This window comes from Dysidea avara, chromosome 8 (genome assembly GCF_963678975.1).
Source record: "Dysidea avara chromosome 8, odDysAvar1.4, whole genome shotgun sequence".
NCBI classification, from domain to species: Eukaryota; Metazoa; Porifera; class Demospongiae; order Dictyoceratida; family Dysideidae; genus Dysidea; species Dysidea avara.
The window spans coordinates 18,811,519-18,827,599 of NC_089279.1; the positions used below are offsets into that span (position 1 = coordinate 18,811,519).

Sequence of the window (16,081 nt, forward strand, 5' to 3'; positions counted from 1 at the left end):
ATATATAGTGAAAATATTGATTGGTCATGCCAGACATTTGAATGAAAAGATTATGGATCATTATTTTTCAGAGTGTGCCGAGCTGTACTTACAAATGAGCCAAATTTCAAGTGATTCCATATGCATCCTTAAGTTGTTAAGTTTATTCTGTGAATTTGATTTTTAATTATACTCTTTCTTTTCCTGGGAGTATCATCTATGCTGTTTCCCAGCAAATAAACAAACTCCATCACGCAATGATGTGCAAAGATCATCCAATTATACTATTACTAAATTTTCACACACACAAGAGATATAGGGAATCTAAAAACTACATATTATTATGAAACACTCTAGTTTAGTTCAGTTGAAACTGTTCATGTTCTAATACTACATGTATGCAAGCTCAAAAATACTAGCAAAAGTACCTAATTGTATATAGTCACTGTACATTTACCATATTCACCAAGGTAAATGCCTGTAGGAAGGGAACTCTTTTTGATAATAAGTTGAAAGCTCTCTGTCCCCTCTAAAATATCATCAGTATTTATCAGAATATTAAATGGTGCCCTAGTCACTCCAGGAGGAAACACAACCTGATATGGTCCTGAAGTGTAATCCACACCTTTTCCTGTAATGATCTAAAATCACACTGTATTAATCTATATGGTGTAGTTACCAACCAGCTGCAGTAATGTCACGACTTTTGACTTTTGCAATGATGGCATCTGAATATGACCCAGTGAGAAGTAATTCAAAATGTACTTGTCCAAGACTTTCCTTAACAGTGTAACTTGGCTTACTGAAGCTTATGTTGATAGCTATAAACAATAAAATGTGATGGTGCATGTATGGTAGTTAAAAAATACAAAACATGCCATTTTTGATAACCATATATCATACTGTGCGGTAGTACTGTATAGTAGGGACCACAAAGGAGTAGGCGTAGCCCACAAAATACAATCACCAAGAAACCACACTCAATTTCCCCTGATGACGATGAGGCTGTATTGGTTAGGTAAAACTAAACCCAAACAAGCTTTCAGATCAACCCAAAATGCTTTAAACAAGTTGCTATGGAACTTAAAATATGATTTACTATAGTGGAATTTTCTACTGACTGACTGCCTGACTGACTGACTGTCTGATGCTTTCAAACTCAATAACAGCTAAGGCTATGGGCTTGATTTTTTACTGTTTGATGTTGCTTTGGCCCGAGAGGTGTCTTTTGTCATACCGCAGTACATACAATGCTTTCTCCATGGACTTACCAGTGTCTTCCTTTGTGTCCCATCCATCTATGCTGACAGCGAAAAGTGTTAATTTGGTGATAGCATGTGATGGCTTCCCTTCATAATGGAAATCGTCCGTATTTTTCATAGTGGCTGTTTTGATTGCAGAGGTGCTTTTCGAACAGTTCTCGATTCGTACTGCTGTGTAATGGGTTGAACACAGCCGACAACAAAGCATAATGGATACTTCACTTTCCAGATGATAATGTGTAGTGAATAGTTAATGGTGAACAATACAATGTTACAACTAGCTACACTAACTAAACTATAGTAACTAACTATGTAACTACGGTACAGCTACACTACTCAGACGAGGGACCACAAAGGAGTAGGTGTGGCCCATGAAATAATATCACCCAAAAACCAGCCTCAATTTTCCCAGACAATGATGAAGCACTATTGGTTAGGTCAAACTAAGGCCCAAAGAAGCTTTCAGATCGAGCCAAAACACCTTCAAAAAGTTGCTATGGAATTTTTAAAAAAAACTTTATTTAATGGAATTCTCTACTGACCGAGTAACTGACTGACTAACTGACTGACTGATGCCTTCAGATAAGCGTAACTTGATAATGGTTAAGGCTACAGGCTTGATTTTGTTACTGTTCAATGTCATTTCAGCCTGAGAGGTGCCTTTTGGCATACCGCAGTATGTACAATGCATTCTTCATGGACTTACCAGTGTCCTCCTTTGTGCCCCATTCATCTTTGCTGATAGCGAAAAGTGTTGATTTGGTGGTGCCATGTGATGGCTCCCTTCATAGCGAAAATTGTCTGTGTGTTCATAGTAGCCATTTTGATTGCAGAGGTGCTTTTTGAATAGTTCTTGATTCATACTGCTGTGTAACAAGTTGAACATAGCTGACAACGAAGCGTAACGGATACTTCACTTTTCAGACAATAATTGATACCTGTGCCAAAAACAGCCCAGCTGTAAAAAAAGGCGAGGCCAAGAATGCACAAGTACATGTTCATGGAGTAACTACAACCAAAAGACATGATATCAAAATCTGGCCAAGAAAGTATTTACAGTATAGGCACTTTTATGCATTCATTTTCTATATGCTTCACATTATCACATCCAACTAGTTGTACATGTGTGCTTGCAATGTAAACAATACTACTGAGACGATAAAAGATGATTACACTGCATTGTTACTAAAATTAATTTAACTAAAAATTTACAATTGGTTTCTACTTGGCCATCTTTTTGCACTGTATATTTAAATAAAAAGATGGCCAAGTAGAAACCAATTGTAAATTTTTAGCTAAATTAATTTTAGTAACAATGTAGTGTAATCATCTTTTATCGTCTCAGTAGTATTGTTTACATTGCAAGCACACATGTACAGCTAGCTGGATGTGATAATGTGAAGCATATAGAAAATGAATGCATAAAAGTGCCTATACTGTAAATGCTTTCTTGGCCAGATTTTGATATTATGTCTTTTGGTTGTAGTTACTCCATGAACATGTACTTGTGCATTCTTGGCCTCGCCTTTTTTTACAGCTGGGCTGTTTTTGGCACAGGATATCACTACTTTTTGTTGAATGGAGAACATACAGTTACTGAAGATTGGCTATTATATTACATAGGAGACACTGCATGCATGCATAATAACAGCTTCAGTATCAGATTAGCTAGCTAAATCAGTAGCAAAAGCTTCAAGTTCAGTGTTTAGAAGTGCTACTAAAAGTGACTTGCTAAGAGAAAACTCGTTCAAACTGTTCAAATTTCCCTCAAGGACTCACGTGATATTTTGCTTGATGTTTCACGTGAAAATAAGAACCGGGGATAGTGACAAAGTTGAGGCTACCATCTTAATGGTTCTTCCTGAAGCGGTGGATTGGTGATATAACTAGTCTGTGTGCGTAACAAGTGGAGGCGAATCGGCTGCGAGTTGTTACTGAATGTATGCCTCGGAATGGACATGAAGGCGCTAAATGCATCACACTATTCTCTCAGCGAATTGCCGAGTATGTTCGTGTATATAAGTCATTGTAAACGGATATATAACTACCATCATAATTTTAGACAGGAACCCCCCACGCCATAGTACCTTCCTGGGATTATAAATATATATGCTTTTGTAGGCCAGATCCTTGCAGCTGAGCAGCTCTGCTGGCTTGTTCTAGAAGCTGTGTGGGTCAGACCGCAAACAAGTTGAGCTGAACCCTAGTGAGAAAACAGCTAACAATGAAAGATTTTTTCTCAACATTTCAACCAACCAGATGGTTGGTGATGACAACAAAGTTGTCAAGAACAGACAAATGCTTCCATCAACAGTTCAGGAAAGGCTATATACTTTTATGGCTTCCTCTAATGTATGGTGAAACCTTTGGCTATAAATAATGTGTCAGGCATTTGAATGATTAGCAAGTAAGTCAATACTACAAAACTAATAAGTTAATATTTTTGAGGGCTCAGCTCAATGCGTACATACAGTATACCATAATTACTATGCATCAATCGATTGATGTGATGATAACATGTGCAGATCTGAGACAACCATGGACCCTACTATATAGTAACTGGGCAGATATTATATAGTTATACAACGGCCACGAGTGCTCTGCCTGATATAAATGCACGAGCCTGAGGGCCGTCAGGCCCGAAGGCAAGTGCGTTTATACAGGCAGAGCATGAGTACATGTTGTATAACTGTTATGTACCATTCACCTAATAGGTGGGGAGAGTCTCACAAGACAGCTGTAACACTTATAAAGGCCAGGTTTCTAACATCGATTGTGGGTAACCAAGCCTGACGTTGCGATGACGTCCCCTTTGCAGTACTGCAGCCACCTGAGATATTGAAAGCTAGTACGCTATGGGTTATATCACTAACCTGCATTCGCTGTTCCACTCTCATCATGTAGTGCTCAGCATGCCAGCGTGCCATATAGACTAAGCACCAGACTAATCGCCATAGTGATTCTCTCGAGCGAAAAAAAGCAGCTAAATAGACAGTTTAAGTAAACAAAACCTAACTACTAAATGATATTAGTCTAATTCTTACTATTCACACTGGATAAACTCGAATCTGGTGGCATGACAAAACTGGTTACCACAATCGAACGTAAAGGTTAGTATTATTTAGAATTTATTTGTTTTATTGAGTCATTGTCGAAGTGGACTACAGTTTAATCTGGGCTAAGATGGCACCAGACTAGTAAGGTGTATAAGTACGTTAATATATATATATGTAGACTAGAGTTGTGGCCACCCACGTTGGCTTTTTCGATCGCCATTGGCTGCTTGTAAACATTATACGTATTGGTGACGTTATGGCCCACAATCGACCTTTACATGTCAGGCTATAAAAGAATTCGAGTGATCTGTGTAGTGTCTTTCCACCTATTAGGTGAGGTATCATAGTGGTCTTCGCCACTGGCACTTGTGCTATGCTGCACAAAACCGAAGCCAGTGCAACAGATATTGCACTGCGGTCGGTGCATTATAACTTATAATGCACTCGTTGTGGTCTACAAAACCGCAACCAGTGCGTTATAAGTTATAATGCACTCGCTGCGGTCTGCAGCAGTGCAATATACAAATTATGGCACTGGCGGTGCCTTTGAACTGCCCACGCAGAGTGGTACATATAGAGTTATGTATACTCTGATATAATTGTTGAGTGTTGTAGTTTGCCAATGGTCAAAGCTAAATTAACCATTTTAGATAGTTTTTTGTGATGGTGAAGGTGTCAAGCAAACTCCAGTTAGGGGCAGGCAATAAAAGATTATTTTTCAAAACAGGAGAGGAACATGCTTAGGCCCACAAGGTACAGGCTTAGTCTACTTACCCCAGTAGATGCACCATATTATATATAATGCACATATCAACGTATTGCCCTACTAACCCCCTCCCCTTCGGGCATATATAGGGCTATAGTGGGCACAACCGAATGTTAAATGCCCCATGGTAGGACAAACCTATTGTGTTAAATCCCCACCATTGGCTCCAGTTGCAACGTGGGGGATTAGACAGCGTAGAAAAATACTTGGGTGCTTAATGAATGATTGTCAAATGCCCCATAGTGAAGCAGCAGTTTCATGTCAATTCGCCTTGTAAAGCCCCACTTACATCCAAGGGGGGTGGTAGGATAACACATTGCTTTTTTCAGCTAATGTGCTTATCCTCAAACAATCAGGACTGGAAAAACTACAAATTGTCTTCTACTTTTGTCTATCAACTATCCAATCACTGCTAGTTTATTAAAATTTCCTTTGCTGTTGTAACTTGTTTACCATTATGCTATAACCAATAGTCCCTCCTAGTCTATATGTCTCCTAGCAACAAAAATTGTTATGTCAACAATGTAGGTGAGAACCACAAAAGAAGTCAAGTAATATATTCCAAAATTGGTGATCAATTGCTGCAGTATGCTGAATATATCTTGGGAATGACTATGTTGGATGCTCACTTTAACAATAATCATAATAGTGGAAGTAAGTGTTTGTTGACATGTTAGTCTGATTATGATTACATGTTTTTAGTTAGCTGTGCCTTACCATACTGTATCCCTTTCTGTATATGCAGGGTGGATACTGATGTTGTGACTGTTGGCAGGTGAGTTTATGGTCAATGGACAAATCACGCAAATGGTGAAGAAAAAATAATATGTGGTAGCTACCAAGACCCCACTACTATATTATCACTCTTGGTGGTACTTCATAGCCAAACACTAGTGTACCTGGCTTCTTGTGCTATTGTAGTCATTTTATCATAATGTAAATGTTTACTATTACAATATATCATGCTATCATTAAAGAGTTTCTATAATTGTGGGTGGTTGCATGAGGGTCTGCGAAGAGCTGTGACTGAAAGGTGATCATGTGAGTTGATGCTGGCTTTTTAAGTCAACACTGAAGTTTCACAGGCACTGAAGGGCTGGGGTGGGATTAGAGACGTGCACGGGTAATGTAGCAGTAAATTACTTCAACTGTATCACTACAGCGGGTATGAAACAGCTGGCTATAGCTATGTATAGGGACCCGCCGATTATGCTGGCATAATTATGAGCATAATAGGTGTCTGAAAGCATTGAGCATAATGCTAGCATAATAGGTAGAATATTTGTGTAATAGTATGAATTCTTGCTTATCAAAATAGCTATCACAAAAAGATCGATATATTCTAATAGAACAGTCAGTAACTCTAATAGAACAATCATATAACTGACTGTTCTATTAGAGTATATCGATCTTTTCTGTGATATACATTTTGACAAGTAAGTTTGTGCTTCAGCCACTTATTATTTATCCATAAATTGAAAAGAGCATGGGAACTGAAGCATAAATAATTGGGCATAATTTGAGCGTAATAGGTAAGTATTGAGCATATATTTAAGCATAATAGGTAAATTTTGAGCAGTGCAGCATAGCATAATAGGTAAAATTATGAGCATAATCGGCGGGTCCCTAGCTATGTACGGCCCTGCATGGGCCGGAGTCACGTTGACGAGTCAGTGGAGGCATACCATGGCGAAATTAAAACAAATCAGTGACTGCTCACAATTAAACCAAGAGTTGACAGCACAGTGTCTATCAAATCAGCCAGCTCATTATGGCTAATGACCTTGCCCACTTCCACACTGTTTGGGAATTGAGGCGAGAGCCAACACCTCGACGTCATAGCGGCAAGTTTGAATCTTCAAAGAGCACAAAAGCGATCTCATAAACTAACAAACAACTTGTAGCGAAATTAAATGTACAGATACATTGTGTAAAAAGCCCCTGATAGCCGCAGCCTTTTTACAATACGACTTCATGGTTGAAAGAAAATCGTTTCAATGGGATGCGATGACGAAGAAAATGAAAAAAGAACGATGCACATTTGAATAAATAATTTCATTTACGCATGGTAAATGGGTGGGCGATGGAACAAACTACTCCAACAATTCGCCTGATTTTTCGTGTGGTAGTTACTCATTATACAAAGGTTACATGCCCCTGGTTTCGAGGTGGAATCTTTTAGTAAGCCTGAGATTTCGCCATGCGGATTTTAAAAGATTGCACAATCGATCCCTCATGTAAATGACTCACAGTAGTGGTCGCGTGCTTATTATTGTGGGCGCGCGCTTTGTGCTTTTCTTGGTCTCGCGACTCACTACCGTGAGTCTTGATAGCTGGGGCACGCGGCACAATTTCATTCTTTCAGTATATGCGTGGATTGCAGAGGTGCTTTTCGAACAGCTCTTGATTTGCAATGCTGTGTAACAGGTTGTGCATAGCTGACAACAAAGCGTAATGGATACTTCACTTTCAGACAATAATTGATATAGATTGGGTGCATGGTGCCATTTCAAATGCAGTATGCGTGGGTTCACCGGTCATAATAATTATTTACAAAAAAGTTAACAAACAAGTACATAAAAATTGGAATTTTCAACTTTAGTAGGGACCATAGTACATCATAAAAACTACTGAAACAAACTGGAGTAGTGCATGATATTAAATCACAGTAAAACAATAAGAAGTGTTATATCCCTACTGTGCTCAAGATACCATAATGGAAATGCACAGTAGAGATAACACTTCTTATTGTTTTACTATGATTTAATATCGTGCACTATTCCAGCTTGTTTCAGTACTTTTTTCGATGTGCTGTGGTCCCTATTCTAGTTGAAAATTCCATTTTTGTGTACTAAACAATATATATATATATATATCAAGACACACGGTAGTGTGTCGTGCGGCCCAAGAAGCCGGCGCGTAACACCCGTGAGTATATTGACAGGAAGAAAGAAAACGCAATTTTCGCACCTCCGTAGCTCTGTGCTTCCTTGATGAAACAAGACGATTTTTGCTGTGGACATGCCCCCCAACTGCAGCACTCCACATTCCAAATTTGAGCGAAATCGCTTCGCGCGTTCCCGAGATATTCGACTTCAAAAATTGGCTCAGTTTCTTCGTTTTTTCTTCTTCTTTTTCTTTTTCTTGTCGCACACTTACAAAAACTGCTATAAAACTCGAACTCCATATCCAATTGCCTTGAAATTTGGCACACAGAAGGGGGATATAAAGGCACATCTCGGTACCAACTTTGGCTGGAATACGATAAACAGGCAAAGAGTTATGAGCGATTATTCACGAAAAATAACACCAATATGTTGTCACGCCTACAGGGTAAACCGCGTATGGGAAGAAGCTGAAAATCGGTGGGTGAATAGGTTAACTATTGAACCTCAAACCTTTTGTGGTTTGAAAGAAATCGAGCTAAAAAACAGGAAGATACAACGAAAAAACCAACAGTGTGTAACAATTACGCAATCGAGATTAGCTAATAAAAAAAAAAGGACTGCTTGCCACGCCTACCAGATAAACCGCTTGGGGTAATGCTTTGAAAATCGTTGTACAGCTGGAGTAATTATCTTAGAAAGGCTCATCAATGGTGTAGAAGAATCAGACTTAAAGCCACGGAGTTATAACACGAAATCCAACTTGGAGCAGCAAGTGCGAGATCGAGATACTCTAATAGAGCAGTCATCCTAATAGAGCCGTCACCCTGAAGAGAATTCAAGAGATCAGCTAGAAATAAGAAACCTGTATAGAGATCAGCTACACACAAGTCACCCTGTAGAGAGATCAGCTAGAAGAAGTTACCTTGTAGGGAGTTCATACAACTATGGAAAGAGATAGTTCAACTAGAAAAAATCACCTTGTAGAGTTCAGCTACAAAGAAACCGCCATGTAGAGAGTTCAGCTACAAACAAATCGCCCTGTGGAGAGACCAATAGAAGAAGTTACCTTGCAGAGAGTTCAGCTACAAAGAAACCATCATGTAGAGAGTTCAGCTACAAACAAATCTCCCTGTAGAGAGATTAGCTAGAAGAAGTTACCTTGTAGAGAGTTCAGCTACAAAGAAACCATCATGTAGAGAGTTCAGCTACAAACAAATCTCCCTGTAGAGAGATTAGCTAGAAGAAGTTACCTTGTAGAGAGTTCAGCTACAAAGAAACCATCATGTAGAGAGTTCAGCTACAAACAAATCTCCCTGTAGAGACATCAGCTAGAAGAAGTTACCTTGTAGAGAGTTCAGCTTCAAACAAATCACCCTGTAGAAAGATCAGCTAGAAGAGGTCACCTTGTAGAGAGTTCAGTTACAAAGAAACCACCATGTAGAGAGCTCAGCTACAAACTAGTGACCTTGTAGAGTCATCAGCTAGAAGAAGTTACCTTGTAGAGAGTTCAGCTACAAAGAAGCCATTCTTTAAAGAGCTCAGCTGCAAACAAATCACCTGTACAGAATTCAGCTACAAATAAATCAACCTGTAGAAAGATGAGCTAGAAAAAGTTACCTTGTAGAGAGTTCAGTTACAAAGAAACCACCATGTAGAGAATTCAGCTACAAACTAGTGACCTTGTAAAGACATCAGCTAGAAGAAGTTACCTTGAGAGAGCTCAGCTACAAAGAAACCATTATTTAAAGAGCTCAGCTGCAAACAAATCACCTATACAGAATTCAGCTACAAACAAATCACCATGTAGAAAGATCAGCTAGAAGAAGTTTTCTTGTAGATAGTTCAGCTACAAGCAAATCACCCTGTAGAGAGATCAGCTAGAAGAAGTTACCTTGTAGAGATTTCAGCTACAAAGAAACCACCAAGTAGAGAGTTCAGCTGTAAAGAAACCATCATTTAGAGAGTTCAGCTTCAAACTAATCACCTGCAGAGAGTTCAGCTACAAACAAATCTCCCTGTAGAGAGATCAGCTAGAAGAAGTTACCTTGTAGAGAGTTCAGCTACAAACAAATCACCCTGTGTTAGATCAGCTAGAAGAAGTCACCTTGTAGAAAGTTCAGTTACAAAGAAACCTCCATGTAGAGAGTTCAGCTACAAACTAGTCACCTTGTAGAGACATTAGCTAGAAAAGTTACCTTGTAGAGAGTTCAGCTACAAACAAACCATTCTGTTTAGAGCTCAGCTGCAAACAAATCACCTGTACAGAATTCAGCTACAAACAAATCACCCTGTAGAGAGATCAGCTAGAAGAAGTTACCTTATAGAGATTTCAGCTACAAAGAAACCACCAAGTAGAGAGTTCAGCTGCAAAGAAATCACCCTGTAGAAAATTCAGCCACAAACAAATTGCCCTGTAGAAAGATCAGTTAGAAGAAGTTACCTATTAGAGAGTTCAGCTACGAAACCATTCTGTAAAGAGCTCAGCTGCAAACAAATCACTTGTACAGAATTCAGCTACAAACAAATCACCCTGTAGAGAGATCAGCTAGAAGAAATTACTTTGTAGAGAGTTCAGCTACAAAGAAACCACCATGTAGAGAGTTCAGCTGCAAAGAAATCACCCTGTATAAAATTCTGCCACAAACAAATTGCCTTGTAGAAAGATCAGTTAGAAGAAGTTACCTTGTAGAGAGTTCAGCTACAAAGAAACCACCCTGTAGAGAGATCAGCTAGAAGAAGTTACCTTGTAGATCGTTCAGCTACAAACAAATCACCCTGTAGAGAGATCAGCTAGAAGAAGTTACCTTGTAGAGAGTTCAGCTACAAAGAAACCACCCTGTAGAGAGATCAGCTAGAAGAAGTTACCTTGTAGATCGTTCAGCTACAAACAAATCACCCTGTAGAGAGATCAGCAAGAAGAAGTTACCTTGTAGAGAGTTCAGCTACAAAGAAACCACCATGTAGAGAGTTCAGCTGCAAAGAAATCACCCTGTATAAAATTCTGCCACAAACAAATTGTCCTGTAGAAAGATCAGTTAGAAGAAGTTACCTTGTAGAGAGTTCAGCTACAAAGAAACCATTTTGTAAAGAGCTCAGCTGCAAACAAATCACCTGTACAGAATTCAGCTACAAATAAATCACCCTGTAGAGAGATCAGCTAGAAGAAGTTACCTTGTAGAGAGTTCAGCTACAAAGAAACCACCCTGTAGAGAGATCAGCTAGAAGAAGTTGCCTTGTAGATCGTTCAGCTACAAACAAATCACCCTGTACAGAGATCAGCTAGAAGAAGTTACCTTGTACATAGTTCAGCTACAAACAAATGTCCCTGTAGAGAGATCAGCTAGAAGAAATTACCTTGTAGAGACTTCAGCTACACAGAAACCATTCTGTAAAGAGCTCAGCTGCAAACAAATCACCTGTACAGAATTCAGCTACAAACAAATCACCCTGTAGAGAGATCAGCTAGAAGAAATTACCTTGTAGATAGTTCAGCTACAAACAAATCACCCTGTAGAAAGATCAGTTGGAAGAAGTTACTTTGTAGAGAGTTCAGCTACAAACAAATCTCCCTGTAGAGAGATCAGCTAGAAGAAATTACCTTGTAGAGAGTTCAGCTACAAACAAACCATTCTGTAAAGAGCTCAGCTGCAAACAAATCACCTGTACAGAATTCAGCTACAAACAAATCATCCTGTAGAGAGATCAGCTAGAAGAAATTACCTTGTAGATAGTTCAGCTACAAACAAATCACCCTGTAGAAAGATCAGTTAGAAGAAGTTACTTTGTAGAGAGTTCAGCTACAAAGAAACCATTTTGTAAAGAGCTCAGCTGCAAACAAATCACCTGTACAGAATTCAGCTACGAACAAATCACCCTGTAGAGAGATCAGCTAGAAGAAGTTACCTTGTAGATAGTTCAGCTACAAACAAATCTCCCTGTAGAGAGATCAGCTAGAAGAAATTACCTTGTAGAGAGTTCAGCTGCAAAGAAATCACCACTGCCCAAATTTCAAGGCAATAGCTCTTTCCAATCTGAAGTTATCAATTGTCAAAGTTGGCAAATTGGATGTGTGTGGAAGGCCCCTTTTCGCAAATCCGGTCACATATGTATTATATATATAATTTGTACATTTACTGATAAAATATTTAAAGTACTTCATCTTTTCTTCTTCCTGTAGTAAAGAAAAAAAACATAGGTTAAAAAAGTCCCAAAGCTGGCCATAGGCCGGCTTTGGGGTATACAAATACAAAAAGAAATGAAATCTAATCCAAAACAGCCAAGCTGTAAAAAAACAGTGCGGCCCTCAAAAAGGCTATGGTGAAAAAAGATGTGAAATCCAAGGTGGCGGCCAGGAAATGGCTGTGATGGTAGGTTAATGGTAAAAATTTTAATAACGACAATTCAGGTGAATTTTTGTGCTGCTTCACAAAATTTACCTGAATTGTCATTATTAAAATTTTTACCATTAACCTACCATCACAGCCATTTCTTGGCCGCCACCTTGGATTTCACATCTTTTTTCACCATAGCCTTTTTGAGGGCCGCACTGTTTTTTTACAGCTTGGCTGTTTTGGATTAGATATATATAGTGCTGGGGGCAATTACTTTTTAAATGTAACTCGTTACATATTACTTGCAACTAGTTACAGTTATATAATAAAGTAATTATAATAACATTACATATTATATTACTTTGTGTCCACAGCCTTAAGCTGGCACATGTGAAACTACCACCTTATCACGTGACATGATTGCGTTGTTGGACAATGTGCAAATCTTGATTATAAGTAAGAAGCTGGTGAATAATCTTCATTTAGTAGGCTTTGTTACCTCGTTGCGGCTAGGGAATTACTCAGTGCATTACTAACGAGATTAGTAACTTCGTTACTTGTAGTAATAATATTTCATAATATTACACTCGTTACAGTAACTTCATTACTTAGGTAACACGTTACATTTGTAAGTAAAGTACTTGAGTTGTATTATCTGTTTTAATAGCGTATTTTGCAATATTACTTTGTTACTACAAAAGAAATAATTATTATATAATGCATTACATAAGTAACGCGTTACCCCCAACACTGTATATATAATATATAGTCTAATAGTTATACCAAGGGTCTGAGTTCTTTACCTGATATATACGCACTCTTACTCGGGCTAATGCCCTCATGCTCATGTGCATATATCAGGCAAAGCACAAGTACCTATGGTATCATACAGTACAATAGTACTGCATAGTAGGGACCACAAAAGAGTAGGTGTGGCCCACAAAATAATATCACCCAACAACCAGCCTCAATTTTCCCAGACAACAATGAGGCAGTATTGGTTAGGTAAAACTAAGCATAAACAAGTTTCAGATCAACCCGAAGCACTTTCAACAAGTTGCTACAGAATTTTAAAAAGTTTTATTTGATGGGATTTTCTACTGACTGACTGACTGACTGAGTAAGTAAGTAACTGACTGATGTCTTCAGACAAGCATAACTTGATAATGGCTAAAGCTACAGGCTTGATTTTTTCACTGTTCAGCATTGCTTTGGCCCGACAGGTGTCTTTTGGCATACCGCAGTATGTAAAATGCATTCTTCATGGACTTACTAGTGTCCTCCTTTGTGACCCATTCATCTTTGCTGACAGTGAAAAGTATCAATTTAGCAGTAGCACGTGATGGCTTCCCTTCGAAATGGAAATCATCTGTATTTATCATAGTGGCTACTCTGATTGCAAAGGTGCTTTTCGAACAGTTCTTGATTCAAAATGCTGTGTAACAGACTAACAGGTTGAACAAAGCTGACAATGAAGCGTAATGGATACTTCACTTTTCAGATGATAAACTGGGATGCACGGCACTATTTCTTTCTTTCAATATGCGATTATGCATGGATTGCAGAGGTGCTTTTCGAAAAGCTCTTGATTCATAATGCTGTGTAACAGGTTGACAGAGCTGACAATGAAACATAATGGATAGTTCACTTTTCAGATGATAATCAATGTGCGATGCCATTTCATATGCGATATGCATTGTTCACCAATCATAATAATTATTTACAAAAAAATTTATAAACAAGTGCACAAAAAATTTGGAATTTTCAACTAGAGTAGGGACCACAGCACATTGATAAAAGTACTGAAACAAGCTGGAGTAGTGCACGATATTAAATCACAGTAAAACAATAAAATGTGTTATATCCCTACTGTGCATTTTTATTATGATATCTTGAGCACAGTAGGGATATAACACATCCCTACTGTGCTCAAGATACCATAATGGAAATGCACAGTAGGGATATAACACTTCTTATTGTTTTACTATGATTTAATATCATGGACTACTCCAACTTGTTTAACACTTCTTATTGTTTTACTGTGATTTAGTATCACGGACTACTCCAACTTGTTTCAGTACTTTTTATCGATGTGCTATGGTCCCTACTCTAGTTGTAAATTCTAATTTTTTGTGTACTTGTTTGTTAACTTTTTTGTAAATAATTATATGACTGGTGAACCCACGCATACCGCATCTGAAATGGCACTGCGTGCCCCAGCTATATCAATTATTGTCTGAAAAGTGAAGTATCCATTACGCTTCATTGTCAGCTATGTTCAACTTGTTACACAGCGGTATGAATCAAGAATTGTTTAAAAAGCATCTCTGCAATCAAAATAGCTACTCAGTAGTAAGAAAAGTACGGACAATTTCCGTTACGAAGGGAAGCCATCACGTGCTAATTTCAGCACTGTTACCACATCCCATTCATTGTGGCTGACAGCAAAAAGCATTGATTTGGCAGTAGCATGTGATGGCTTTCTTCCTAATGGAAATTGTCCATATATTTCATAGTGGCTACTTTGTTAGCAGAGGTGCTTTTCAAAAAGTTCTTGATTTGTAATGTTGCTGAGTGAATTGAACATAGCTGACAATGTAGCGTAATGGATACTTCACTTTTCAGACAATAATTGGTAGCTGGGGTGTGCAGAGCCATTTTTTTGATGTGGTATGGATGGGTTCAGTCATAATAATTTTAGTTTACAAAAAAAGTTAATAAACAAGTACACAAAATATTGGAATTTTAAACTAGAATAGGAACCATAGCACATCAATAAAAAGTGCTGAAACAAGCTGGAGTAGTGCACGATATGAAATCACAGTAAAACAATAATAAGAAGTGTTATATCGCTACTAGCAGGGATAGTAGGGATATAACGGTGTGAGGTGTGAGGTGTACTAGGTGTGTGATCCCTACTAGCTCCTCACGGTGTGAGGTGTTGATAGGGATATAACACTTATTATTGTTTTACTGTGATTTAATATCGTGCACTACTCCAGCTTGTTTCAGCACTTTTTATTGATGTGCTATGGTCAATTAAAATTCCCAATTTTTTGTGTACTTGTATCAAGACACACTGTAGTGTGTCATGCAGCCAAGAAAGCTGGCGCACCTCACACCATGAGTATATTTACAGGAAAAAAGAAAACTGTTTTTTTATGCGTGCATATAGCTCCATGGCCCCTTCTCCAAAGTACACATTTTTGTATTATAAATGTCTGCCAGGTAGGGAAGACCACACAGCAAATTTGATGAAATTCACAAAAGCCATCTGCAAGATATAGGCATTCAAAGTTTCATTTTAATTTCTTTGTTTTTTTCTTCTTATGCTGTACGGAGGCTTCAATTTTTCTTTTTGCACACTTTGCAAAAATTGCTATAAGCACAAACATATAGCTTGTTTGCCTCAATCCTTGAAAAAATGAAGAGAGTATAAAGATGAATTCATGTACCATGTTTGCTGTGAATCTAATGAATATCCAAAGAGTTATGAGTGTTAATTCACATAAAAACAAGATCAAACTTCTGTCAAGGCTACAGGGTAAACCGAGTATAGGAATAACTTGAAAATTGGTGTGTAGATAGGCTGATCACCGTAGCAGTGCCTTTTGATAGTTTGAATAGCAATAGAGTTACAGCTACAAGGTTATAAAGCAAAAATCAACTAAGTGTAAAATTGCGGATCAAGATACTCTAATGGAGCAGTCACCACAAGATTCTCCTGGCCAGAATTTCAAACTCGATGTAAGATATCTAGACTGCTAACATTTTACAAAGCATTCCACAACCAATTTTT

The 16,081-nt window shown here is 38.2% G+C and overlaps 1 protein-coding gene across 3 annotated transcripts in view; it reads right to left on the minus strand.

The window, feature by feature from the left end:
- Positions 1 to 250: 250 nt before the first annotated feature.
- LOC136263250 (FRAS1-related extracellular matrix protein 3-like) overlaps positions 251 to 16,081 on the minus strand; it is a 51,529-nt gene continuing 35,698 nt past the window's right edge. For all 3 annotated transcript variants that reach the window (XM_066057756.1, XM_066057758.1, XM_066057757.1), the window contains 2 exons: positions 663 to 800; positions 251 to 610 (listed from right to left, as the gene is read on the minus strand). In XM_066057756.1, the coding sequence (XP_065913828.1) occupies positions 408 to 610; positions 663 to 800 (341 nt within the window). In that variant the 3' untranslated portion in view covers positions 251 to 407. The remainder of the gene's footprint in view (positions 611 to 662; positions 801 to 16,081) is intronic.